At 48.2% G+C, this 25,314-nt stretch overlaps 1 protein-coding gene across 3 annotated transcripts in view; it reads right to left on the bottom strand.

Annotated features, from left to right (window-relative positions):
• The window catches only part of LOC111847012 (low-density lipoprotein receptor-related protein 6-like), a 45,474-nt gene that overhangs the window by 7,097 nt on the left and 13,063 nt on the right, over nucleotides 1–25,314 (bottom strand). For 2 of the 3 annotated variants that reach the window (XM_072711255.1, XM_023817826.2), the window contains exons 3-15: nucleotides 16,237–16,434; nucleotides 15,580–15,776; nucleotides 14,257–14,388; nucleotides 11,715–12,111; nucleotides 10,212–10,383; nucleotides 6,627–6,843; nucleotides 5,863–6,152; nucleotides 4,420–4,646; nucleotides 3,779–3,963; nucleotides 2,924–3,250; nucleotides 1,756–1,958; nucleotides 1,072–1,277; nucleotides 518–708 (exon numbers count right to left, since the gene is read on the bottom strand). In XM_072711255.1, coding sequence (XP_072567356.1) covers nucleotides 518–708; nucleotides 1,072–1,277; nucleotides 1,756–1,958; nucleotides 2,924–3,250; nucleotides 3,779–3,963; nucleotides 4,420–4,646; nucleotides 5,863–6,152; nucleotides 6,627–6,843; nucleotides 10,212–10,383; nucleotides 11,715–12,111; nucleotides 14,257–14,388; nucleotides 15,580–15,776; nucleotides 16,237–16,434 — 2,942 coding nt within the window. Of the gene's footprint in view, nucleotides 1–517; nucleotides 709–1,071; nucleotides 1,278–1,755; nucleotides 1,959–2,923; nucleotides 3,251–3,778; nucleotides 3,964–4,419; nucleotides 4,647–5,862; nucleotides 6,153–6,626; nucleotides 6,844–10,211; nucleotides 10,384–11,714; nucleotides 12,112–14,256; nucleotides 14,392–15,579; nucleotides 15,777–16,236; nucleotides 16,435–25,314 lie in introns of all 3 variants that reach the window. The other variant, XM_023817825.2, reaches the window with a different exon arrangement.

Below are 25,314 nucleotides of genomic sequence, written 5' to 3'. Positions count from 1 at the left end.
GGTTTGACTTCTGAGATTCAGCTCGAGCTCTAGGTAATTTTTTTTCTAACTGGTTGGTTTGACTTTTAAGAAATTCTAATAAGTTCGAGAACTGAGGTACCACTGTGTGTGTGTGTGTGTGTGTGTGTGTGTGTGTGTATATATATGTATATATATATATATATATATATATATTAAAAAAATAAAAAAGTGGCAGGAGGGGTGACCAAATATTATTTTAGTAGCTTAGCACTCGATTTACAGACAATCTGTTCAGGATGTTTCCTGCCTTGTGCTTGGTGTTGCCTGGGATAGGGTCCAAGCTAACAGTACTGATACAGTTCTGAATCAGCGGTTGGAATATGCAGAGAGCACATCTTCATCCAGCTCACATGACCCATTACTCACATACCGCCGAGTGTCAGTGAATGACACCGCTAACAGGCATGATAATGGCCTTTGTCATCGCAGGGACTCCAACTGGTGACCTCACGTTACATGTCTGGTGAGCGCCCCTGGGGGGCAGCGCTGGGCTCACCGGTGAGGTCGCTGCTCTCTATACGGCGCAGGTCTGCGTCCGCCCAGAAGAGCCGGCTTGCTTCATTGTCCACGGCGAGCGCCACAGGCTTTCCCAGACCGGTGAAAAACAGCACCTCCCTCTCCGTGCCATCTAGCGCCGCGCGCTCGATCTTGGGTGAGCGCTCCTGCAGATTGGTGAAGTACATGTACCTGGAGGGACGGGGGCACCGTGAGTGTCCAAATAAAAATGTCACCTTGCTCACGCTCGCCAAGACAAGAATTGAAACTGGGAGCTACGCAACTCTGCTGTCTGGTAAGTTTTTCCATTTTTCTTCTAGAAATGTAAGGAGCAGGTTTTTTTACAAGTCATCCCTAGATGAAGAGCTCTAAGAGGAACTCTTAGACTAAATGTGTCAGACATGCAGAGTAACATTCAGCACGGCGCTTCAGGACTCTGCTTTGGGCCTAGAAATCCAGCTTGTTCCAGCTAAAATGCATAATTACAGATCCAAGGGATTACACTCTCTCAAAGATCATCATGAAACCAACACGTGAAAACAGAAGTGAACTGACCCCCTCTCCGGGTTGACCACGATGGCACGGGGCCTGTCGTGCTCCCCGCGAAGCACCACCCCCACACCGTGGCCGTCTATGTGCGTTACGTTGATGACGTTGGTCACGTCGCTGGTCCAATAGATGAAGCGGCTGTAGACGTCGATGCTGAGGTCAAAAGGCTGTAGTCCGAGGCCCCCCGGCGAGCCAGAAACCACACTTATGCTCTGGGGAGGGGGTTCAATGTCAGAGGTCGCAATGAAAAGTCATGGATACTATTCATGCACCGTGAGCCGACTGGGCTTCCAAAGAAAAACGGAGAGACCCGCATCTACTGTTGTGCATTTAAAAAGCAGCATGTCACATGGTACAAACTGCATGGTATACGGTAAACTGGACTGGAGTGGAAAGACTGTGTGCAAATGCACAATTGATTAGAATATCCCCAGGTACAACATATTTCACATTTAACAGATGGACTTCTGTCCAAAGTGGCATACAAGTGAGGATCAGACAGTAGGGTCAGTATTCCTGGACCTATTAAGGTTAAGGGGCTTGCTCAAATGCCCCAATGATCATCTTAAACCAGAGCACACTGCAAATTAGTAAATTCATAGCTCATGTACAATTTGGGGGGGGGGGGGGGGGGGAGGGTGGGCACATCATTATCATGAAGAAGCTGCGAGAATGGTTGAAGGATGGTACCTGGTTTCCATCCTCCTGGGCCCGGCGGATGGCGTTCTGCTTGGCATCGATCCAGTAGAGGTGTCGGAGGAGGGGGTCGTAGTCGATGGCGCGCACATTCCGAAGGCTGTGCAGGGGCAGGATGATGTCGGGGCTCTGCTGCTCGTCCACCACCATGCGGCTGATGGCCGTCTTCTGGCTGAAGAGCAGGAAGGAGGTGGGGGCTGTGGGGTGGGGCGGGGGGAAGGTCAGGGGAGATGGAAAGACCCGTGATGCACTGAAGACTGAATCGCACGGGGCTCTATGTGCCCACTCATTCATACATATCAGTTTGACATTGGCGCCAGAACACATGGCAAAAAGCGGTGGCGGGCAAATCAGACACCTTCACCTGCCATAAGGACCAGCTAGAGACTACTGACAACAAGTAGGTAACATTGAAAGCAGAGGCTACACCTAGCCTGCCTGGCTTAACGAGGCTGAGTGACCCAGCAGTCACTTTGTACAGACCTGCAACAGAGCAGGAATTAGACAAAAATAAGTGGACATCGATTTTGTGGAAGAAAAAAAAACAGGAAAAAAGCAAAAGCAATATTTAAAAGAAGAATAAAGACCAGAGAAAGATATAAAAAAGGATCATCCATGACAGGGCAACTCCTGTGGATCCCTGATTTAAGGCTGTACTGTGCTGAGAAGCACCCAGAATAAAAGTCTATCTGACGGCGAGTGGATCTGTAAACGATGCAGCAGGTTTTATTAATACCATCCCCATACTGTTCACTTCACACAGGGTGCCACTTAAGCCCACGAGTCGCTGAGCTGCCGCCGCACTCACATGATCCCCGATGCCAGCGCTGCTGCACTCCCTAGATCTCCCTTCCCAGAGCGCCTCTTAATTCAATTTATTGTTCCTCCCCCTCCTTTAAATCAACGAAGGAGGAGGGCGCAGCGAGGCTGAACTGGGCTCCGTTTTTCGACACCCCAGCCAAGTTGCCAAATGTGCAAACCGCGCTTACTTCAGAAGCACAAAGCCGTCTGAAGAACACAAAAAAAGAGAGAGAGAGAGCAAGTCCCACCACGTCACCCCTGCACTATAACTCCACTATTAATAATCGAACAGCCAAAGCTTCAAGGCTAAACCCCGCACTGAGCCTCCATCCTCCTCTCACCGGGGAGCTGCCCGACTCACCGCTGCAGCTCTTGTTGTCGTTGTTCAGAGAGAAGTGGGCAGGGCATCCGCACACAAAGCCGCTGACGGGCACGGCCAGGCACAGGTGGGAGCAGTGGCCGTTGGTGGATGCGCAGGCGTTCCAGCCTGCCTGCCGCGACGAGTGGAACACCAGGATGTCCATCACGTAGTCCAGGTGGCCTTGGATCACCGTGCGGTTCTGCCCGCTGGTCTTGTTGGCGCGCTCGATGCTGCGCTGACTCCAGTCCGTCCAGTAGATGTAGTCCTGGTACTGCGTCAGACCAAAGGGGTGCGGCAGGTCATCTGCTATGACTTCGCGTTCCATACCTGCATGCAAAAGCGAAGGGGAAACAGTAAAATTAATTACTGATAAACCCTTCCTTAGTCATTTGCCCCATAAGAAATTCACTGCAAGGATCATAGTCGGGTAGGACCGATTTTTCCCTCCGAAAACTGGCCTGACAAAAGCATAATTTCATCTCCTTCCATAGGGGGACTCGAATCTACGTTTGTATGTGCAAACCATCGAAGAATGATTCAAGAAAAAACATGAGATGAACAGTAACAGTGAAATGCCCCCTAATTGGAAACATACTCCACTGCTGTAAGGTGATATGCTGCAGACCCAGCGGGTACAGAACAGCCTATGACTAAAATGGAAACAAATACTACAATGTGGAAAATGATAGATTAAACAAAATCTGCAACGCACTGATTAACAAAGGAAGCCAAACTCCCAGCATGACACTGTGCTGGTCTGTAGTCACTAATACGTCTTTAGGTTTTAGGTGCCATGACACGCCTGCCTCTTTGCTGAAAAGAAGGTCCCCCGCTTTCAGACATGAGATCAGTCACCAAGCAGGTTGGACGACTCTATGAGAGTCGTGTCCAGGTCCGTCCAGTACAGCCTCCGCTCGGCGTAGTCGATGGTCAGGCCATTGGCCCGGCCTACGTTGGGGACCAGGGTGACTCGGCCAGTTCCATCCATGGCAGCACGGTCGATTTTAGGTTTCCCACCCCACTCCGTCCAGTACATAAACCTGCAGATGGACAGATGGTTGGAAACTGATGAGCTGAGCTTCAATTGCCATCGATCATCTTGCTGCTGAAAGGCGTCAAAGCCTTCCTCCATCTGCTGGGAACTGCTGACTGCAACATGCACAGCACAGGCCTAGTCTCTAAAGCATCCTCCTGCTTGCTGGACTGGGTTTTACAGTTTATCATTTAAAGCTCATCCCATGTTAATACAGATGTAAATTTGTATGACGTAATACAACAGAGACATGGACACAGCATTACTCATAAAATGTGAGCAACTTTTAAGTCTGGCAAACAAATTCACATTTGAAATGAACTGAACTTCTTTCAACGTAAACTGGTGTTTGGACATCGATTCTCAGATCATTCTAGTACCACTGCTTAAACAAACACCTCGCTCCTGTACAAACTGGTATATACATCTCCATCTCCCACTGGTTTCCGGTCCCCCTCCTTACCCCTCAGCTGGGTCTAGAGCCAGGGCCCTTGGGCTGTCCAGGTCCTTCCAAACCAGGACCTGCCGGTGCTGCCCATCCAGCTTGGCCACCTCGATGCGGTTGGTGCCAGTGTCGGCCCAGTACAGGTTCTTGCCAAGCCAGTCAACTGCCATTCCCTCGGGATAGTCCAGGCCAAACTCTACCACGGGCTCCAGGGCGCTGCCGTTCATGAAAGCTCTGCTGATGGTCTGATTAAAGGGAAAACACCATTCAGGAGGGAACCCTTATGGCATGGAACAGCTATCAGTTTGCTGCCAGATGTCTAAGTAGGATATGTCATTTATTTAGCTGGACATTCTACTGAAAAACATTCCTCAGTGGCACTTCAGCAAGTCCCATCCTGGGACCTCAACTGAGCTCCCTCAACTTACGGGTTCTGCCCTGAACATGCATGATGCAGAGGATTCTCAGGTCAGAAACAACAAGACAACAACTTACGAACAGCACATCTAATTGAGAAACGCCAAGGGAATGTAGAGCGAGGCCTTCAAGTTTATGCCAGGATAGAGATACTAATTCACAGCCTTTCCTCTAGATGCTCAGAAGCTAGATTTCCATCATCTCACCCAAAAATATGAACCCCTCAAAGTGTCAGATGAGATGAAAGCCATTAAAACTTGGGTTGGAATCAAACACTATGTCTTGAGATGGGGGTGGCGTGTCTGATACACAGCGATGCTTATGTTAAACCATACAGAAGTGAGAAATCGGCGCGAGGAGAGGACGAGTTCAGCACTCATGGCTCATTCTCACAAAGGTGTGAGGCAGCAGGCATAAATAATGCAGGACTCTGAGACAGGCCTGAGCACAGCGTCCAGCAGTGTCCCGTTCATCTAGCCAGACTAATTGGGGACTCTTGAGCACTGAAGTTTCTGTAGGTTGGGAACGAGCACTTTATTTGCGGTGTGCATATTTAGACCAACGACGCTTTACTCCAGCTGAAAAGGAAGGAGACTAAAGAGTCCCTTCAGCTGGACCAGGCCCAGACTCGTCCCCAGTTTCCTGCTGGACTTCCGACCTGCCAGCTGAGAGAACCAAAGAGAACCCCTGTCAGGCGGCACCACGGGCACCAACATGGCTGCTACATCGCAGTGCCTGTTCATTGTTGCTCTTGACCACATCTAACCGCATGCACATATTTCCAGCTCTCCACATGAAAAGCAGAACAGAGGGAGGAAAAAAAACCCTTTCTGATGGAAGGATTTCCTTTTTCTTCCAAAGACGCCATATAAATGGCTTTCAATCAGTGCCTGGCAGGCAAATAAAAAGCAGAAATATTGGAAATGCAAGCCAGCCATCAATTACTTCCAAGAATGCATCCCAGGAGAGCCCATTAAACTGACAGCCAAGGGCACTGAGCCAGCCAGGAAGAGCGAGGCCTCATTACTCATCCTTCTCTCTCACCTTCAGCGTGATGTCCGTCCAGTAGATGCGGTTGTCCGTCACGTCGAAGTCCAGGGCGGAGGCCTCCTTGACACCAGTGAGGGGGATCGCCACATTGTTGTTGTTTGTCTCCAGGGAGATGCGGCGGATGTCTGTGTGGCGGGAGAAGAGCAGGAAGGCCTCGGGGACGATGCAGGTGCTCATGTCGCCGATGAGCTCCAGGCCGATGGGACAGGCGCACTGGACCCCCTGTGGCCGGTACAAGCACAGGTGGCTGCAGCCCCCGTTGTTCTCCGCACAGGGGTTGGTACCTTCGGAGTGGGAAGAGAGACAGTGGGAGTCGGTTTACACCCAGACTACATTGAATTCATTGTCCCGTTTGTGGACAACCCCGACCCAAGTCTCTGCTGTGAATCTGGCACTAAAGACTAAAAACACAGCCTCAGGTTTTAGACAGAGGCTTGTGAAGCCTGATTAATCAAAGTAACAGCACCCTGCTGTAAGACAAGTAGTCCAAAGACATCCAGATGCATTTGAAAAACAGTTATGCATTTCAGTCAGGATGAAAAAAAAGTCACCACCTCACATCTGATTCAGTTATGAGCTTGATGATTAAACAAACCAAACTGCATCATGGGAGACTTAAAAAGATGGCCCCTATTTCTCAATGAGAGGTTTGGAGAAATCTGACCAAAGCCATGGTGGAGAATGTACATGCAACATTATCACTGGGACCCAGAGACCATCCAGGAACCTGCTCAGGATGGAGATCTGGGTCTGCTCACCTAATGTCTTGTGCATGTAGGTGGCTTTGAGCCCCATGAGGTCGGGCAGCTGGTCTACGATGACCTCGCGCTCGGCAGAGCTCTTGTGCACGCGCTCGATGCTGCGCCGCTGCCAGTCCGTCCAGTAGATGAAGTCACCCAGCAGCGTGAAGCCAAAGATATGAGGCAGCTTGTCATCTAGCAGGACCCTGCGGCCCGTCCCATCCATGTTCATCTCCTATGGAACGGGGGGGGGAGGCAATAAGGCATTAAGGGAACTAGTTCAGCCTTCAACAGACAACATCAGGCTATGATTCTGATTCCTTGACTACTGAAGGGTCATCTCCCCTGTCAAGGGGGGGGAGGAGCCGGTGTTTAAGGGAAAGCAGACGGGGTATCAGAGATGGTCTGAACCTTTGCATATCAAGCAGAACAACAACAATATTAATGCCCTAATAGCAGAACCTACAGTCACAACTAGACCTGCTTCTGGAGTACTAGCTTCTGTTAAGACTCAGTTATGCTGGCTATGTTGCTAATAATCGAGTCTTCTAAACTGAAGGGAAGCAGCAGGCCCCTCCCCCTCAGAGTCTGCTCAGAAATCCAAACCCTGGAATCAGAGAGCTTTCCTGGCTACGTGCCATTCGATTCCCGAGCCAGCGGCATTCCTGCCCGGGTACCAGAGGCTTGCTTTAATTTTCAAGCACTTTGTTTTTTTATGGCTTAAAGATTGCACACATCTCAGCACAGTGGGGCACGCTTGGCAGCTTTGAAGACGACAACCTCAGGCGACCTTGTAGAAAGGTGGGTGCCAGGGAGGCTGCCTAGCAGCTCGCTGGCTTACGACACGAGGCTCCACAGTCCTATATTTCAACATCAACAAGCTGTTTTATGCTCCGATTTCAGCAGAACGCCAGCTGTGTGCAATTACTGGCCGGGCTGAGGGCTGACGCTTTGTGCCGCCTGGCAGCAGACGCGTGCCGTCACCTATGGACTGGCGGGCGACGTCTGCATGCACCCGCACAGTCCCACATAGCCGAACCCGGGTGGCCGTAGCCATCTGGTCGCCATGGTTTCAGACACAAACATGAGAAGGGGCACTTCCCCCCCCTGCAAGGGCACGGTGAGGGAGGGGCGGGGGGGAGGTTGAGAGTTATGGCGCCGTTGAAGGAAACGAGAGCAGAAGAGGCGGGGTACTCTGGCAGCCAAAGCCGGCACTGATGATGGAAAGCAGCTGGTGCAACAAACAAACAAGGGAACATGTGGCCGCCATATTTCCTCCATAGACAGCAAGGGAGGGAGCGAGAGAGGGAGAGAGAGAGAGAGAGAGGGAGGGTGAGTAGGCAGACTACCGGAGGAGCTACAAAGATGTTTATCGCCACGGCTCTGACCAAACACCGGTCTCTCCTGGTGAAGCCCAGTAACTCTTTCTGGGATGGCTTTGTTGTATGCGAGGATCCAAGCTCTCATTCCCAGAGAGTGACATTTGCGATCAGAGTAAACCACGGGCGACCGCATGAAAGCACGAGTCGGGCCCCTCTGGTCCGGTCCAAACCGAACAAAGTACGGCAAAGTAACCCCGAGTGAGCACGCCCCGAGCACACCATGACAAACAAATGATCCAGTGAGAGACCACCGCCACAGGGGACCACAGAAACCTTAGAGAGATGCAAAGGTGCTTGGGAAAGGGCAGTGGATTTTAAGAAACGCGAACCTTCAGTTACACAAACACATGTGAAAGGATGGCCTGCCATTGAAGGAGCAGAAGCGGCCAAAGCTGGAGCCCGAGATGGACATCCAGACCACAGACACGCTGCACTGACATGAACTTTTATTTTTCATAGATTGGGTTACATTTCTAGCTGGATTACTTTGCCTTTATTGTTTCCATACTTAATAATAAAAGATCATTTCCCCTTGCATTCTTCTCCCGAATTTTAGATCTCGAAAGAATAACAATAATGAAAATTTAATAAGTGACTCTGGACCAGTCCTTAGATTATTTTCTTTTAAGTATTGTCATAGCTGGATCTAGGTTGCTCAATATCCTCGCTGCGGCCAGCCGGCCGTCCTCAGCACACACACGGCCATATCTTCAAGTTTCCTTCTTTCACCATGCAAGCCAAGTGTGGAGGTCCCGGATGGTTGGAGAGCTGTGACCGCAGTGTGGTGCCTCGTCCACATTCTGCTGCTATTCTAAACAGTGGGGACCATGACTGCATGGAGCAGGAGCCACAACATAAACCAGATGTGGGCTCTGCTGCAAGCGCCACCTCGGCGTGTGGACCGGGTCGGGCCAGTGGGTCAGCACTGTCACCGGATAAATGGACTGGGCCTTGAGCCAGCTTCTGGCCGATGCGGTCACCTCCTCATGTCCTGCGAGATGCCACAGAGAGTTTCTCTGCCAGACGGGGCGTGACACAAACGCACCACCACGAAGAAAGAGTCTGGGATCAGATGGAAACTCTCTACCGAAGAACTGCAATGTGTTGCTGCTTCTCCCATCAAGCTGAGAACGCGTCTTGGAGGTTATCAGCTAGGGAAGGGTTGAGGCGGTTCAGTGAGCAGCCTGGGCAGCGAAAAACCCGCTGTAATGAGAGGACATGGCTCAGGCCAGTACCAGATTTCAGACGTCTGGTGGTAATCGACTGTATATTCCAGCAATTTTCAGAGCCATTAACACAGGACAGGAAATGTTCTTCTCATTCCAGTCTAATTACAACCACCAGACCTTCCAGCTATTAGGCCTGCCTGCTTCTGGGCTTCATTTGCATGAGGTACGGCCACTCGTACGTGACATGGAGGGACTGCGATGCGAATTGGAAGTGGTATGGCCACACCAAACTCCCACCCGCCCCGTGGTGAGCCTTTCCAGCGGACTGCATAGCAGCCAGCCAATTGGCAGGACCAGTACCGCCAGTCCTACAGGGGGCCCTGCGGTGCACCATTACCACCAGGATTATCTGCGCTGTCAGACATACTGCCTGAGGAACATACCAAGGTGGGGCGGGGGGTGGCTATCACAGAGGATAACCCGGGCTAAAAATGTTGGAGGGGGCAGACAGCGATTATGGCCATCCATCTCCAGAGACTTCTTGAGCAGGTCTGAACGTGCCAACGATAAAAATAACATAAATGTAATAAAAGCAACAAGCTGCCGAGGATAAAGAGCACAGCTGCTGAACTGACGTATTGCATATCGCCTTGTGTAGGCTGGCCTCCTCCACAATGCACAGCGGGCACTTTCCCTCATACACTGTCAAACCTGAACTTCAGACCACAAACATAACACCACGTCATGTCAGGAATTGACAACATTCAAAGCAGCTATGACATCCTTAATCATGACGATGACACATCTGCGAATGTCAGCATCATCGAGCATGCAGCCAAACCCACAAAGTGCCAGAGACTGGAAAGATTTCCAGGACCAGGTCAGTTACTAAGCCCGTGTAGCTTGTATTCACATCTGGAGTATGCAGCCAAGAGCAACCTTAGACCAGAAGCTCTGTTCACTGTCACTGAGGCTAATCAAGCTGTCACCGCAGGTCACCTCCTCGCCCAGGCTTCATTCCCCAGCATCTTGGGAGATGTTTGCTTTCTTACCTCGATCTTGTCCGTCTTGGCATCGGCCCAGTAGATCTTGCGCTCTGTATAGTCCAAGGCCAGCCCGTTGGGCCAGACCAGGGAGGTGTTGACCATGACTACACGGTCGGTGCCATCTAAAGCGGCTCGCTCGATTTTTGGAATCTCACCCCAGTCTGTCCAGTACATGTACCTGCAAAAAGTGACACATTACTAAGATGGGTATCTCACCAAGTGGACTTGGTACAGGCCACGTCAACTGCACTGAAAGTAAACTCTTACATTTCCCATTGCCTATTAAGGTCTCAGTAGGAAGGCGGTCTTGTAAGATGGCTTGAGTACATACATAACAATCACTGAAAAACAATCTAATGCCAATTGTGAAACAGTGCCAGCTGGACATGGTGATGAACCTTGAAGATCAACAGTACCCTTGACAGTGAGAAGATCAGCTTCATCAGATACCCAAATGACACAGTGAGAATCAGAAACAGATGTCACAGAAGCTGCTCACTTAGTAGCCAGAACGAAGTGGCATTTGAAACGCTGTTCAGATACGGGCTTTCATGGTCAGTCCATCTATTCAGAATCTGCCAAATTCAACCTTGGCCCAAGAATTGACTTTTGCATGGATCAAAGACAACAAAAGTGCTACTAAATCTCACTCAAACCCTCTATGGTCCCAAATGAACTTAGGAAAATGGAGGGGATGCCCCAATGTTTACCGTGGCAGGAATCCACACCAAACAAAACTTTTGTTTGTTTTCCTGGCTGATAAAACATTGTCAAGGCTCTGCCTCAACCACCTAAAAAACAACCTCCTAGCTTGTACAGTTAGACAAATACCAGTGTGTTCAATCAAGTCCTCCTGCCACCAGAACTATGAATTCATAAGGCTTAGTGAACGAGGGGGTTTAATATAATATCGCCTGTTAGGAATCAGCATTTACTAAGTAGGAAGAGAGGTGCAAGAAATGTTAGCATTTAATGTGTAGAGAGCATTCTACTTGTCATTAGTAAACAGAGAATGCAGCAATGCAAATTCTGAAGTACAAACATGTCTTTTCAATGTGGGCTTTTATTTTAATTTTTTTTTTTGGAAAAAAAAAAAACATTCTCCTGAAATCCAGAAGATATTGGTGATGTTGAATGAACTTCACATCAGCTTTTTGGGTGGTGTTTCAGTGAGCTGCAATGTTGTGTTACACTTCCAGAATTGGGGTTTTAAATCCAACCACTACTTTGTGTGTGGAATTTGCATGTTCTTTCCATGTCGCAAGGATTTGCTCTGATAGGCCAAAGACATGCAATTTAGCTCACTGGTGTCCCCACATAGGTATAACTGTGTATGCGTGCCCTGTCATGGACAGCCATTCTGTCCAGGGTGTTCCCCAGCTTTTTGTTCCCCTATGTTGCCTTTTGCACTATGCTCCAGGCCATGTGCTGATCAGGATACATGATTATATGGACATATGAAAATCCCCTTTAATGCTGAGAAGAGCTAGATGATCTGGTATCACTCACCCAGCTGTGGGATCCAAGACAATGGCTCGAGGCTCATCTAGGTCCTCCGAGATGAGGATCTTGCGCATGGTGCCATTGAGCCGAGTGACCTCGATACGGTCTGTGCCTGTGTCGGTCCAGTAGAGGTTCCGGGCTACCCAGTCCACGGCGATGCCATCTGGGTGGCTGACCTGAGAGGTGACCACGAACTGGCTGCTGCTGCCGTCCAACCGGGAGCGGCGGATGGCTCGTACCTCATCATCTGTCCAGTAGACCAGCCCCTCCACTGGGTCATAGTCAATGGCGATGGCATGGCGGACATCATCCATGTTCAGCACAACGTCAGTGAAGTCGGGTGTATCCAGGGAAATCTGCCGTAAGTCTGTTCGCCGTGCCAGGAGCAGTATCTGGGTGGCACCTGCGAGGACGGGCTCCACCATCACCATCGTCAAGGTCTTAAACTGTCAACCCTGACAAAATTAGACTGGCCAATCAAGGACTGACCTCCACTAAGTCTATTAAAGACAAACTGGCCTTACACTGATGAGCAGTGTACTCAATGACCATTTCTGATGGCATTAAAGACTTGCAATGGGCTAATGCCATTTATTTCTAATAAGGATGGCTTGCAGTCAGTTAAACTCAAATCCACTATCCTTCAAAAAATAAAGGACAGCATCTATTAGGATGTGATACATTTTACCAGAAATATTACTATAGGTAGCATCTTGGCAAGACACTAGACTAAAGGGTACAAGAATTACGAAAGAATAACGACCCTCCCATCAAAATGACCTTTGTCAGCGGTCACCCTTTTGAAAGGAAACATCTGCCAACTCTGGCTGCTGAAAAGGGGCTGCGCTCCAAGCCAGCCAATGGCACCAGGACACACCAAAGAGCCCAATGTTTTCCATGGCCATCCTTCTCAGATGCTAAGAAACATGCTATCTTTGATAGGGCCCTTCCTTTTACTCCCTATTCATCTCAAAGCCTTGCATTTCATTCAGTGCCATCAGAAAAGGAGAGGGGGCACCTCGACATGTCGGTGTGCCAGTTTGCCTGCTTATAAAGACCAGTGAAGCCCACTTTGAAGAGGAGATCAGCCGAGGCCCACTTTGAACGCTCGAGCATGACGAGCTCCCCCCCCTTCATTGAGAGGCTGTGTGGGCCCCGGCAGGCCCCAGCCAAATAGACATCTCAGCCACCCAACAAAAGGTGCTTTCTTCCTGGCTGCTGGTGTGTGTGTGGCTCTCGTAAGAGGCTCCCTGTTTCTGGCCCACAGAGGATGATCATAGCACTTTCCAGAATTCTACAGAAGACCTGCGGCCCTCAGAAGAGCTGTTGTACTTTATCCTAACAACCATAAACTGTTTAGTTAATCTGTTTCTAAATTAGGCAAACCTACCCAAACCATTACCAGATCAATTGGTGCTTATGAACCTTCAGAGAAGATGACACTTAACAATATAACGCACTATGTGCTATTAGGCAAAGACGAAAAGTTAAATTCATCTTAAACAGAATGTGGACACCAAGTTTTATCAACAAATATATAATTCTGTATCTTCCCTGCACAGTAGGTGGGGCTTATTCTGTGGATCTCAGGAGTGTTCAGAGTACAAAACCCAACACACGAAGGCCTCAATCCCATCTGCTCCCACCAGAGCAGAACAAGGTCTCACTGACACACCCGGTGGCCAGGCTGGGCCGGGGCGACCCGGCCCATTTACAGAATGGGCAGTGAAGCAGTGCCGCCTGAATGGAAAAGAGGCCAAGCTGTGAAAGGGGCACCGTCTGCGGAGGACCTCTGACCTGGACCCCGGGGGAGGGGACCAGGGTGTCTTAAGCTGTAAAACAGAGCTGGAGGGCATGGCGAGGGTTTCCATGGCGACCCAGAAATGGACAGGCTGTCGAGGCTGCTTCAGTACAATGTCTGTCAGGAGCTGTGAGTTTCAGCGACTTCACAGGCTGATTTTGAAAGGCTTCAGTCCAGTTCTCAGGACAGATAAGGCGGATCCCCACTTCGCAGAACAGATATGTGAGCCCCCCCCATGCGATGCTTTGGATTTTTAGCAGTAACTGTTGAAATTGTTTTATCTGGTTTACATGAAAGGTTGGGTAAAATAGCCTGGAATAATTTTCCTTTCAAGCAAAGAATTTTTGACAGCTGACATTAACACAATCAAGAAAGGAGTTGGATTTTCCTGGAAAATTCACAACAATGACCATGAACGGTGGTGTTTCTGTGAATATTCTCCCCGTGAAGAAGTGGGATTAATCACAGCTGGGAGAAGACTCCCAAAAGAGCGTAACCCTCTCCATCCTTGCATGACAAGTGGGATCTGCTTATTTACCACATTATGAAGGAATAGACAAGGGACTGCATAGTGTTATAGGATTTGTCCAGCTGCATTATGGGTAGTCCTGCAACACTTGTGAGTGGGGCTAAAGAGCCAGTGTAGGCAGGTCTAGGTCACTTTAATGCAGGGAAAAGGCCGAGAAATGTGTGGGAGGTGCTAACTGTAGTGGGCGTGGTCAAACAGCAGTCAGGGCGGAGACTCACCCTGTCGGCACGTACGCTGGTCTTCCAGTAGCTGAACTCCTGTGGGGCAGGCACACTGGTAGAAGGGCTTCACGGGAGACAGCAGGCACAGGTGGGAGCAGCCACCGTTCTCCACCATGCAGGGGCCGGACACTGCTGAGGCAAAGCCGGCATGACGGTGACTGCATGGTCACACACATGCACGCATCTCTTACCGAGCACAACCAGCACGGTCAGCACCATGCTCATTCTGCAAAGTTCTCAGGACACGCAGCTCCCCTGGCTTTATGCTTTCTTATGAAAACATAAAGAACGGCCCTCTTACCCAATCGGTGCCGGCTTTCAGACTAAATACAAGTGACAAAGGTCTCCGTTTGTGGCTGCAAAGAGTGGGATTTCCGGCGGCAACATTACGGAGGCAGAGAGTTCTATATAGGGTTCTGCCTTTACCAAGACCATAGATCTATGGGGGGAGATTGGGGCACCCTTCATGCTTCTAGAAACCACCTACAGCACAATGGGAAGCTCGGAAGCTTTTTCACACCAAAATGCACTTCCATAAAAAAAATCACACCATTGAAATTTGGGTGAAGGACAAGCGTCTGCAAGGAGCCATGTGTTAAACTAAGGAAAAGAGCAACAGGACAGCACACCGCTCAAGGTTAGCAGTAATAACACTGTTAATTAAAGGCCATTTCAGGGAAGCGGCAAGGTCATTGGGAGGATAAGAATGTTAAACGGAGGCCAAAATGCTGCAGGGGTATAATGCGAGAGGGCTGCCCTGAGCGGCCCGAGCTGGTTCTCCAACCCAGACACAGTGCAGAACCTTAAGCATTCTGAGCGGGAGGGGAATAAGGAAGACTAGCACAGATACAATGTTCAATACATAATTAACAGCTGTTGAAAAACAGAGAAATAAATACGAGTGTGATACGGCATAATGCTGCCCTTTGTGAGCGGGGACGGGAACACAGATCGAGTGTGTGCGCTAAAACCAACATCCCCCGGAGAGGCAAAAATGCTCCAAATTCTGCAGCGGGGAAGAAGAGAGGCCCTATTGTTTTCGACACCACAGAATCGATGGGCGACGGTCCCTCGAGTCAATTCCGGAGAGACATTTCAAAGGAAAGTCATGAAAACCAAGTTCCCATGAGTTCCTGGGAAGTAAGAGACGGGGGGCTTCCTTTTGTTTTTAATTTGAGCCGTTTCCCTCGCCGATTTAATGTGGCACAGGTCTAGTTAAGCCGCCCCCAAGTAGCAAGTCTGGCCTGGAGATGACTAGGTCGGGGTCAGAAGGATCCAGCCACAATAGCGGAACTGTCGGGATGTGCTGGTGGAACCTACCGTGGGGCTGCCTCTCCTGGCTGTAGGCGTGGAGGTCCATGGGGGAGAAGATATTGGTGTGGACCTCACGCTGGTCCTCGCCGGTGTACTTGTTGCAAGAGTGGATGGAGTGCGTGTTCCAGTCGGTCCAGAAGAGCGTGTCGCGGTACAGCGTGAGAGCGAAGGGGTGCGGGAGTGATCCCTTCACCACCACCTCCCTAAATATGCAGTTGCGCGGACACGCACACACGCACACAACAGACAATTAACCCCTGAACACACACAATTACCACACTTATACATACATTCACCCATTACAGATACAGAACTATCAAATCAGACACTGTCCAGAGACTGGGGACTTAATTTAGCATGCCTGCTGCATGCTAAATTAAGGATGTTCTGTGTTGGTAAGAGAACCTTGAAAATTACTGATGTTAGGTTTTTACCAGTCATAACAGAATACTGTATCTCTATTACTCAGTGATGACTATGTGTCATTCCTGTGATTAAATAGCATTTAGCTACATTTATGTACTGTAACGGTAAACATACTGTCCAACAGCATATAACTAGGATGCAAATGGTCATACAACACACAGATATCACACAGTAAACGACAGACTTCCACATGGTGTGCGCGTGACGGGTTAGCTGGCTGCCCGCAGGTTCTCCTACCGCAAGCTGCCGTCCAGGTCGCTCCGGTGGATGAAGTTGAACTTTGCATCAGCCCAGTACAGCTTCTTCTGGTCGTAGTCCAGCGTCAGCCCGTTGGGCCAGTAGATGTTTTTGTCAACGATGACCGAGCGGCTTGTACCGTCCATCCCAGCACGCTCGATCTTGGGTATTTCCCCCCAGTCTGTCCAGTACATGAACCTAGGTGAGACACAACAAGCCCCTGCTTTTTCAATTTACAGAGTTTTTGCTAAAATGATTAGCTAAGCCACAATATTCCTTATAACCAATATACATTCAAATTCTGAAGGCAGCAGAAACTAAGTAATCACTTGGAGGGGTTCTAGTTAAAACCTATGGTCTGTCATATTTTATCAGAATATTAAAAACACCTCTTAAACCTCGAAATCTGAAAAACCTGCATCAATGCCATGAAGGGAGAATAGCCTCAGGGCATCACACACTAAAGCGGCAGCTCTTCCATGGAAAGACGAACGCAGTCATTTTACCAGGATACCTCAGAAACTCAAATATAGGGCATAGTCACACTTGGCCTGGTTGTCTGGTACGGATTGTCCCCCCTCCCCACTTCCCCGCTGGCCTGCGTTCATAATTCACTTAATGTTCCAGGCCTGAACCCACCGTGACTGTTTTGAAGAAAACGTATGAAGAAAGGTACTATTGCACAGCACAATGGAGTCTGTGATTAATGTTTCTTTTGTTTTGGGTACGATGACACATGGCCCTCATAGATTTATTGAGTATTGAGTATCTAACGTGGCGATTTTGATTGAATTGTGCTGTCCTGTATTTTGGCAAATATCTCTCTTGTGTGTTGCATCCAGTAGCTCCTGGATACTCTCCTCAGCCCAAATTCCCAGCAAACGCTGCACCATTGCTGTACACTAAAGTGTCCCCTTTGCCACAATGTTTCTTATATGTTTGTCACTACCCGATCTGTACAGCCTACCCAATCTGATCCTTCCGGGTCCGGTTTATGTAGTGTGTATGTGGGGCAGCTCGAAGCATGCACACTCGAGACTGGATCCCTGTGGCATTTGGAGCCGAGGTGAGGGGGGCTCGCATGGCAGGGTGCAACAATCTGACACATCCTGCCAATCAGCGCAAGGAAAAAAAAGTGCCTGGGCCCACAATGCTAATGGCTGCCTTTGTTTCCCCTAACTGCCCTGCCAAAGGCCCCTGAAGGCACGCACATGCAGCGCGGCCCGACTCACGCAGGACAGCCACCCTGTGATGTCGGTGACCCGGCTGCATGACCCGAAGCGTGACACCGCAGAACAGGGTTCATCGCGCACAACGCGCACTAGAGATGGGCATTTCGGGCAGAATTTTTATTAATGGAATCTCACCTGTCATTATTTGAATAATATTCACTTAACCCCACCCCCACCTGACTGCACACAGAGAAACATGTATGGAGTATTAATGAAAAAATATCGATTTTTTTCCATGCAAAATGAAACATCAGTCATTGCTGCAAAAGAATAATGTACTCAAATTAGCATTGAGACGAGCCCTGAATGATACTGGAAAATTTTTTATTTGAAATCTTTGTGATACTGTCACGATCGGGCTCCGGTGATCCGGGAAGCAGGGAAACGGAGCCAGGAAGTCGGGTACAAACGGGGTTTTAATGCTCGAGAGACAGACAGGTAGGGACATCGACGGACACTACAATGACAAGTCTGGGGAAGACTGACTCAGACGAGGACTAAATACAAAAGACAAGCTAGACGTAATAGGACACAGGCGATCACAATCAGGGCTGAACACGAGGTAACGAGGTGGGCGTGGCACACATTAGGATCGAACGGAGCAGGGTGTGACAGATACATAAGATATTTTTAAAACAAAAAAAGGAGCTGATCATTTACCCAAAAGAAACTACTGCCAAGAGGAACTTATTTATGAACAGTCTGTGTTTACTGAGAAAGGCAAGTGAGTAGCTCACATTTTAGTTAACTCGCCAAAAAGTCCCTACCGGGACACTGACAATTCACTCCTATTTAAAATTTTATTAAGATCATGAATTTCATTTTTAACAACATGACAACCTAATGTACATATAGAATTAACAGCAGCTGCATAACCAGATTCTCTTCCTCATGTGCTAACAGACACAAAGCAACGTCAACAAATCATTCAATATCGATTCTATGGAATCCCAAGTATTTCTCTACTGCAAAATACAAAAGTCTTCTGCTGATCAGTTCTTGATCACTTGTTCATCTCGGCCATTTTTATCGTATCTGTCAAACACGCCACACTGTGAGTGAGCAAGGATGAAAAGGATTATGATTGGTTCAAAGTGCACATGTAGAGCTCATGCAAAAATTTCAGCCCGAATAAACCAAAAACTAAACAAAGAAATATCTAAAAATCAGTTCGTGAAGAACTGGTCACGAAAAGACATTAATCCCAATGCTGTGTTCCATTTACGTCAGAGGTTGTAAGTCGGAGCTGGGAATGAATGAGCCGCATTCCAGTACAAGAAGTCAGCAATACCAGAGACCCGTTTCAAAAAACAGGATTTCTTGTTTAGCTGGACAACTTGTCGGATTTAAAGTAGAGATGGGCGATCCACGTTTTTTCAGTTCCGATCCGATTCCGATACACAACTGCCGATACCGATACAGATTCCGATACAAGAGCTCTTTTTACTTTGTTATACTTTACATATTATTTTTTTTAAGCTAGTAAATACAGATGGAAAAAATGTATGACAAAAAATATTTAATTAGGCTACTACAAACATACATAACGTACTGTTCCACCTCATTTGTTTTAAGCGTTTTTGAGGCATTTGCAGTTCAATATGAATATCTTCAAAGCAAATATACACAAGTGCCGAATGCTTAAAACTTTAACAGTTTTTCTCCCATTGGCATCAGCGCAGTTACACTTTTGTTGCGATGGCAGCCCCTCTTGTATCTCAAGCAACGAGTTCGCAAAACAGTCCAATTAAGTTAGCGACTCCCAAATCATCCATTGCTTTGTTTTGTCTCGCAGTTGCGTGCGCTTTGTTAAATGGGATTTTCCATTAAACGCTATTCCCACCTCAAAACCTTATTTTACATAGATTGCAAAACGCTGTGCTTCCGATTTCTGTTAAAAGCCTAAAATACTCCCAGATCGTCACGTCTTATCTTACGCTCCTCGTACTGCGAAGGGTATGCGCATGACCTCACAGCAGGCGGAAGTCACTGTACTCACACCCACTGAGTAGCAAAAAAGACTTAGGGGCAGTGATAGCGTTCGATTTGAATTCCACAAAAACACACATGTAAAATGGGAAAGAGCTGTCGTGCGATTGATTGCCAAAAACTAAATAAGTAAGTATAGGACGTGGATCGGTCACGCATGGCCGATTCCTGATCCGTCAAATAGGTCTGGATCGGCGCCGATACCGATCCGAATATCGGTATCGGTGCATCTCTAATTTAAAGTACCTTAATTTAAATGGCCTTTATGTTCTTACATTTAGCCCAGGCTCCCTTAAGTCCGACAAGTTATCCAGTTAAGCAAAGAATCCTGCTTTTTGAAACATGCCCCAATTCTAGCCAGATTCATTATTAGTCCTTGTTTGTCAGTGCGCAGTAGTGATGCACAGGTCAACCCATAACCCGTGGGTTGGGGTCAGCTTACCAGAAAATATCATAGGTGTGCGTCAGATTAGTGACAAAGCAGCATTCAGACTAAGTGACAGATAACTGACAGCAATGTTGCGTGCAACCAGACTCTCTGAATTGTGGGCAATAGGCGAGGCTGTGATTCGGCACACAACTTAAATTCAGGCACACAACTTAAATTCAGGCACACAACTTAAATTAAGCTGAATCTTTGGGTGCAAGTTAAATAAAAACTACATAAACAGAAAAACCTATTCCCAAACATATACTCTCAATTTATTGGAAGCATTTCAAATGGCGGACACATTTTGACAATAAACTAAACATTTTGACAATAAACAAATAATCGTCAGCATCTTACCAAACTGAAGATGGATTAGTGCCAAACAGCTGAAAGGAATTAACTCTTAATTTAGGAGATAATATTCAAGCACTAGAAAAGAGAATGGTCACTGCAAACAGAAATCTACCTATTATATCACATCTGCCTCTTATTCACCCTCCCTGAATTCAACACCAGGCCAGCAGGATATTCACAGCCATAGAATCAGGTGGGAGTGACTCCTAAAGATGTATATACTATGCTGTAAATGGCGGGTACAGAACAAAACAGAAAGGCAGCAATTCAACAGGCCACCATGCAATGTTCAATCTAACCCTGAAGACTATTAATGCCCTCAAAGGTTAATGTTCATCTAAACAGCATAAGGAAACTAATTCACAAAACATGAGGGAAATTCAATGCATTTGTCCGGTTACACTGAGTAACAAGTTATAGCCCGACAGCAGACGGCGTTTCGGGGGGGGGGGGGGGGGCGGGGGGGGGGTGACACACAAGCCAAGCGAGACGTTAGTGATTTCATGCTAATCAGACTGTGCTTACTTACAACACCCCCACCCCCCACCCAGAGCAGGCCGATGGCTCAATCAAGGCAGCAAACCACAGAAGGCGGGGTGGCGGGGGGGAGTGGTTAGATAATCACAGTGGACGCTGGGGGGTGGGGGGGCACTGGAGGGGCGTGGACTCAGGGGCAGGCCAGTCAGTGGAACTGCTAGGGGATTATTTACATTCCAGTGAGGTCCGATGGTGAGCTTAGAGTGGGGAAAGACAGCGCAAACCCTGGGGACACGTACTGCTACATATGACTGCCAACAAGCTGTCACTTTTTTAAAAAGTTAATTGGGAGGATATTAAACAATTCAAAAGCAGAAGATGCTGTTTTCAGTTACAAGAGACAGATCTGTAGAGTCCATTTATGACAAAAAATAATTGGCAAACATTTCAGTTTAACACCAGACAGTAATAAGTTTACATTTCTTATTTCCAGTGTTGTCATATTAAAAGAAGAATTTTAGTAACAACCACTTTCTTGCCTTATTATCCAATGCAGGGTCATAATGGAAAATGAGTAACCAAAATAATTTGGAGGACAAAAAAATATACATGCAAATTCTAGAAACCACTTGGTCTTCCCATTGGTGGCATTAACCTTTTGTTGCCTGGGAGTTATGAGCATGTGATGCCGATTCAAAATGCAGATTTTAAGCATGATGTGTGACGTGAGCACACCCACAAAGGGAGGAGCGGGCAGGAGGCAGTGGCTCTGAGAGGCAGAATCGCAATGCTGCCAACATTCCCGTACAGCTGGTGGGATGGAGCCCTGGGCCATGAGCCGACCCATCCCGGCCTGCGTGCAGGAGGGCGCAGTCAGAGATGGAGGGGCCCTCTAGCACTAAGGTTCCAGCCCTCGGCTCAGGGCATTAGTTCTCACGGGTGGGGGGTGAGCCAGGTCATCGTCTGGGGCAGAAGGGGCAAGGAGGAGCTGCGGAGAAGGAGAACCACAGCCTACAGGAAGCATTTAAACTGGGGGAGTCGCCCATCCTAGAGGGGCTCTTTAAATGACACTAATTACACGGTCTTTAAAACTCTTGGATGCGATAATTAAGCCTCTTCCCTCTACAACCCTGTTTGTCAGTCCCCAGGCCAGTCTCACAGCGCAATGAATTCCACACAGATTTGTGAGAGCCTTCCACAGACGGCCAGCTGCTCCTGTAAGCTGCCTTCCAGGGGAACCTCTTTTGGATGATGGCAGGGTGCTTTCACACTGAAGTTCCAGGACGTGGTTCCTGGTTACAGGTTCCTGGGGTGTCTCGACTGGGGACTTTTATAGCTCCGGGCCACCTTTGCGTGTCGCTTTCATACCACAAGCCATCAGGCTGATCCATGAGCACGGAATGGGGGGTGGACTCCTCTGTAGTGTTGCTGAGCATCTGAGGATCACGTAAATAAAATCAAAGGTGGGGGGGATTTTTTATGTGAGAATGGATACATTAAGGTAATAAACTTAGAGAACAAAGAAGAGGGAGAGAAACACTGGTCGGGGGAGCTGGGGGGAGGTTCAATGATGCATACACGCGTAATGTAGCCCACTGGTGCATTCCGATTTGGGCTTTCAGTTTCCGCTCAACAGACTTAGGGAAGTTTTCAGAGCTGGCATCTCGCTGCCATTTGTTTGTGTTCCCATGCGTGCGAGCAGGGAAGGCGTCAGTCACAGTGCATCCCATGCGTTCTGCGCATTCATGCAGGCTAAACCTGCACAAAGGTCTGCTGGAAGAGGCAGGTTAGAAAGCCAGGAGACCAGTCAGTCATCAGATCACAATAAAACTGAACCGAAAGCTGAAAATGGCTGTAAGAAGCTGCCTGACAGCAACGTGCAGAGGGCAAAGTTGTGCTAAACTTAATAAAGCTGCTCAAATTAACGTGAATCAAATGTGAGCAAGCTAATCAGCCAGGTTCTGCCAGGATGTGGCGAGCAAAGTGCTCCTTCCTGGAGCCGGTGCTGAACTTTCAGGAAGTTTGCTTAAGATGCACAGAGACTCAGAATGTTAAATGCACTTAATCTTCGTTATTACTACGCGTTCATTATTATTACGCATAATTAAGGATGTTTATTTAAGGTGCACACAGGTCGTTAGTTTGACAAATTTACAGCAACTTGCATAAAGAAGTGCATTGTGTTCAATTGTGTGCTTTGATTCTATGAATGTCTATGTTTCCATATATAGAAACCACAAAAGTCATTTACTACACAGCACAAACATGGGGGGTGGTCACATGCCAGAAAGCTGGAGCCCTGGAGGAATCAAACATTCGCATTGTTCATGCAAGCAGCAACTGCGAGGGCGGGGGGGAATATAAAAAAATTTAAAAATCGGCCTTGTTACCCAAGACTGACCCATGAGAAAGCAATTATTAATAAATCCACCCTCCAATTTCTGTACCTAGAGGCTATTGGCACAAAGCAGGAAACAGCTCAAGATAGGGTGCTAATCCATCACAGGACTCACTCACACACCGCTCACGCTCACACTCACACTCACACACCATCTCATGCTCACACTCACACACCACTCATGCTCACACTCACACACCACTCATGCTCACACACCACTCATGCTCACACTCACACACCACTCATGCTCACACACCACTCATGCTCACACACCACTCACACACTCACACATGCACACTTAGGGACAATATGATAATTGCAACTAACCTCGGCATGTTTTTGGAATGTGGGGGGAAACGATAAGTATCCGGAAGAAACCCCATGACGACACAGGAAGAACATGCAAACTCCACAAAAATGAAGCCATGGTGGAGACTTGAATCCTGGTTCCAGAGGTGTGAAGCAACAGTGCTAATCACTGTGCAACCATGCCACCTACAATTATTAATAAATACTTAAAATTAATTAAAAAAGGGCACCAATACCAAAAGATCAGCCTTGGTCTCATTGAAACAGTATAGATGACTACAGTCAAAAAACCAAAAATGCCAGAAGTCTTGTATTTTGCTTGGTTACTTATGCTTAAGGTTGTCATAATTAGGATTAGGGTTTTGGTCTTAGAAATGATTTGAGAGTCCCCACAAAGATAGGGCTATATGAAACAGCCAACAAAGCCCAAGTGTAGCCAAGCTCATGGCCCACAGCATGACTTGGCCCCCCAGACCCACCAGGTGGTGGCGGGGTTGCATGCAGGGTGTAAAACAGAAGCCCACTGAGACTACATTACGAAGAGACGGGCAGGACCCCTGGGGTCTGACAAAGAAACAAGGCTATCATAACTGCTGCAGTGGTTAACCTGAAGGCTGGTTCACACTTCTCCACATGTGTGCTCGCGCACATATCCCGGGGTAAACAGCAAGAGCTTCCAGACAAACTGCCCTTTCCTGCAGTCCTGGCTACTCGGATTGCCAAGTGAGCAGGGGGCGTTACCAAGACAGCCACAGCTAAGCTTAAAAACTCCTCGTCCACGTGCCCGTTTAGCCCAAGTCTCAGTGCCCATCCGCCCGTTTACGGCAGCCTAACTGCAGTGTCGAGGAGGGAGGGGGGGCGGCCAGACACACCCCGGCCATATTTACCACCGCTTACGACCCCGCAAACCCCCACGGGGCGGCTGACGCCCTGGGGACAACTCAGCTCGCCAAGGCCAAGAGGATCGCAAACTTTACCATTAGATCTGCCTTTTTACGGATAGAGACAAGCGTTTACCCATAAACACCATCATCCAGAAAAACATTTCTGCCCACTATAATCATGCTGATCCCACAGCTCACTTCATGTGCTGCGCTGGGCCAAAGTCTGAGGCTGCCAAAGAAAATCATATTTAAACTTCATGCTGGTGTAACATGATTTTATGTCTAAGTGTGTCAGCTTAGCCATTTCCAAACCTCCCCTCGAGTCACCCCAGTAATTGCAGCAACCATTCAATACACCCAGGTATTTGTTCACTTGACCACTAGTGTACCTTGTTTGGTTAATTAATTCCTTATCGAGTTACATACCTAATAAAGTCAATTAATTAGGTGACCTGGGGGTGAAGTTCAACGGATACAATAAACAGGTTTGGGAACAGAGTTGGTTTTCTTCTAGCCAACAAAATACCAGTAACTTTTTTGGAGAACAGAAGACATAAGTTTTTTATTTTTTTATTTTTTTGGTAACCAGTTTTAAACATGATTTCCCTGATGTTCTTTTGCTGTATTTTAATTGTCATCACTGCCTCCGAGGCTCTGAGACTCACAACAGGATCGATTTACTCGCAAGCTACAGAGTCCCTTCTGGCAGGGCGACTCTCCACATTTCATCTAGCGGTTAAACCTGTCATTCTCACCAGCCGCACCGGGCTATTTTCCGTGGAGTAATTACGCCGTTTCTGCCACAAACGGCGCCGTTCACCAGCTCCGCCACAGGCCTGCGGAACCACAGCTTAGGTTCACGGCCACAATGAGATGAAAACGTGCTGAGCAGGAGCAGTCAGCAGACTTACCCCCCGTGTGAGAGCATTTTACCCCCACTGTGAAGACACCAGCCCCCTCAGCTCCAAACCAAACCACCTCCTGCTGGCCTCACAGAGCCACACG

Source organism: Paramormyrops kingsleyae, chromosome 1 (genome assembly GCF_048594095.1).
Source record: "Paramormyrops kingsleyae isolate MSU_618 chromosome 1, PKINGS_0.4, whole genome shotgun sequence".
Lineage (NCBI taxonomy): Eukaryota > Metazoa > Chordata > Actinopteri > Osteoglossiformes > Mormyridae > Paramormyrops > Paramormyrops kingsleyae.
Note: the sequence above shows the minus strand (reverse complement) of the source record. Positions and strands in the feature narration are given on the sequence as shown.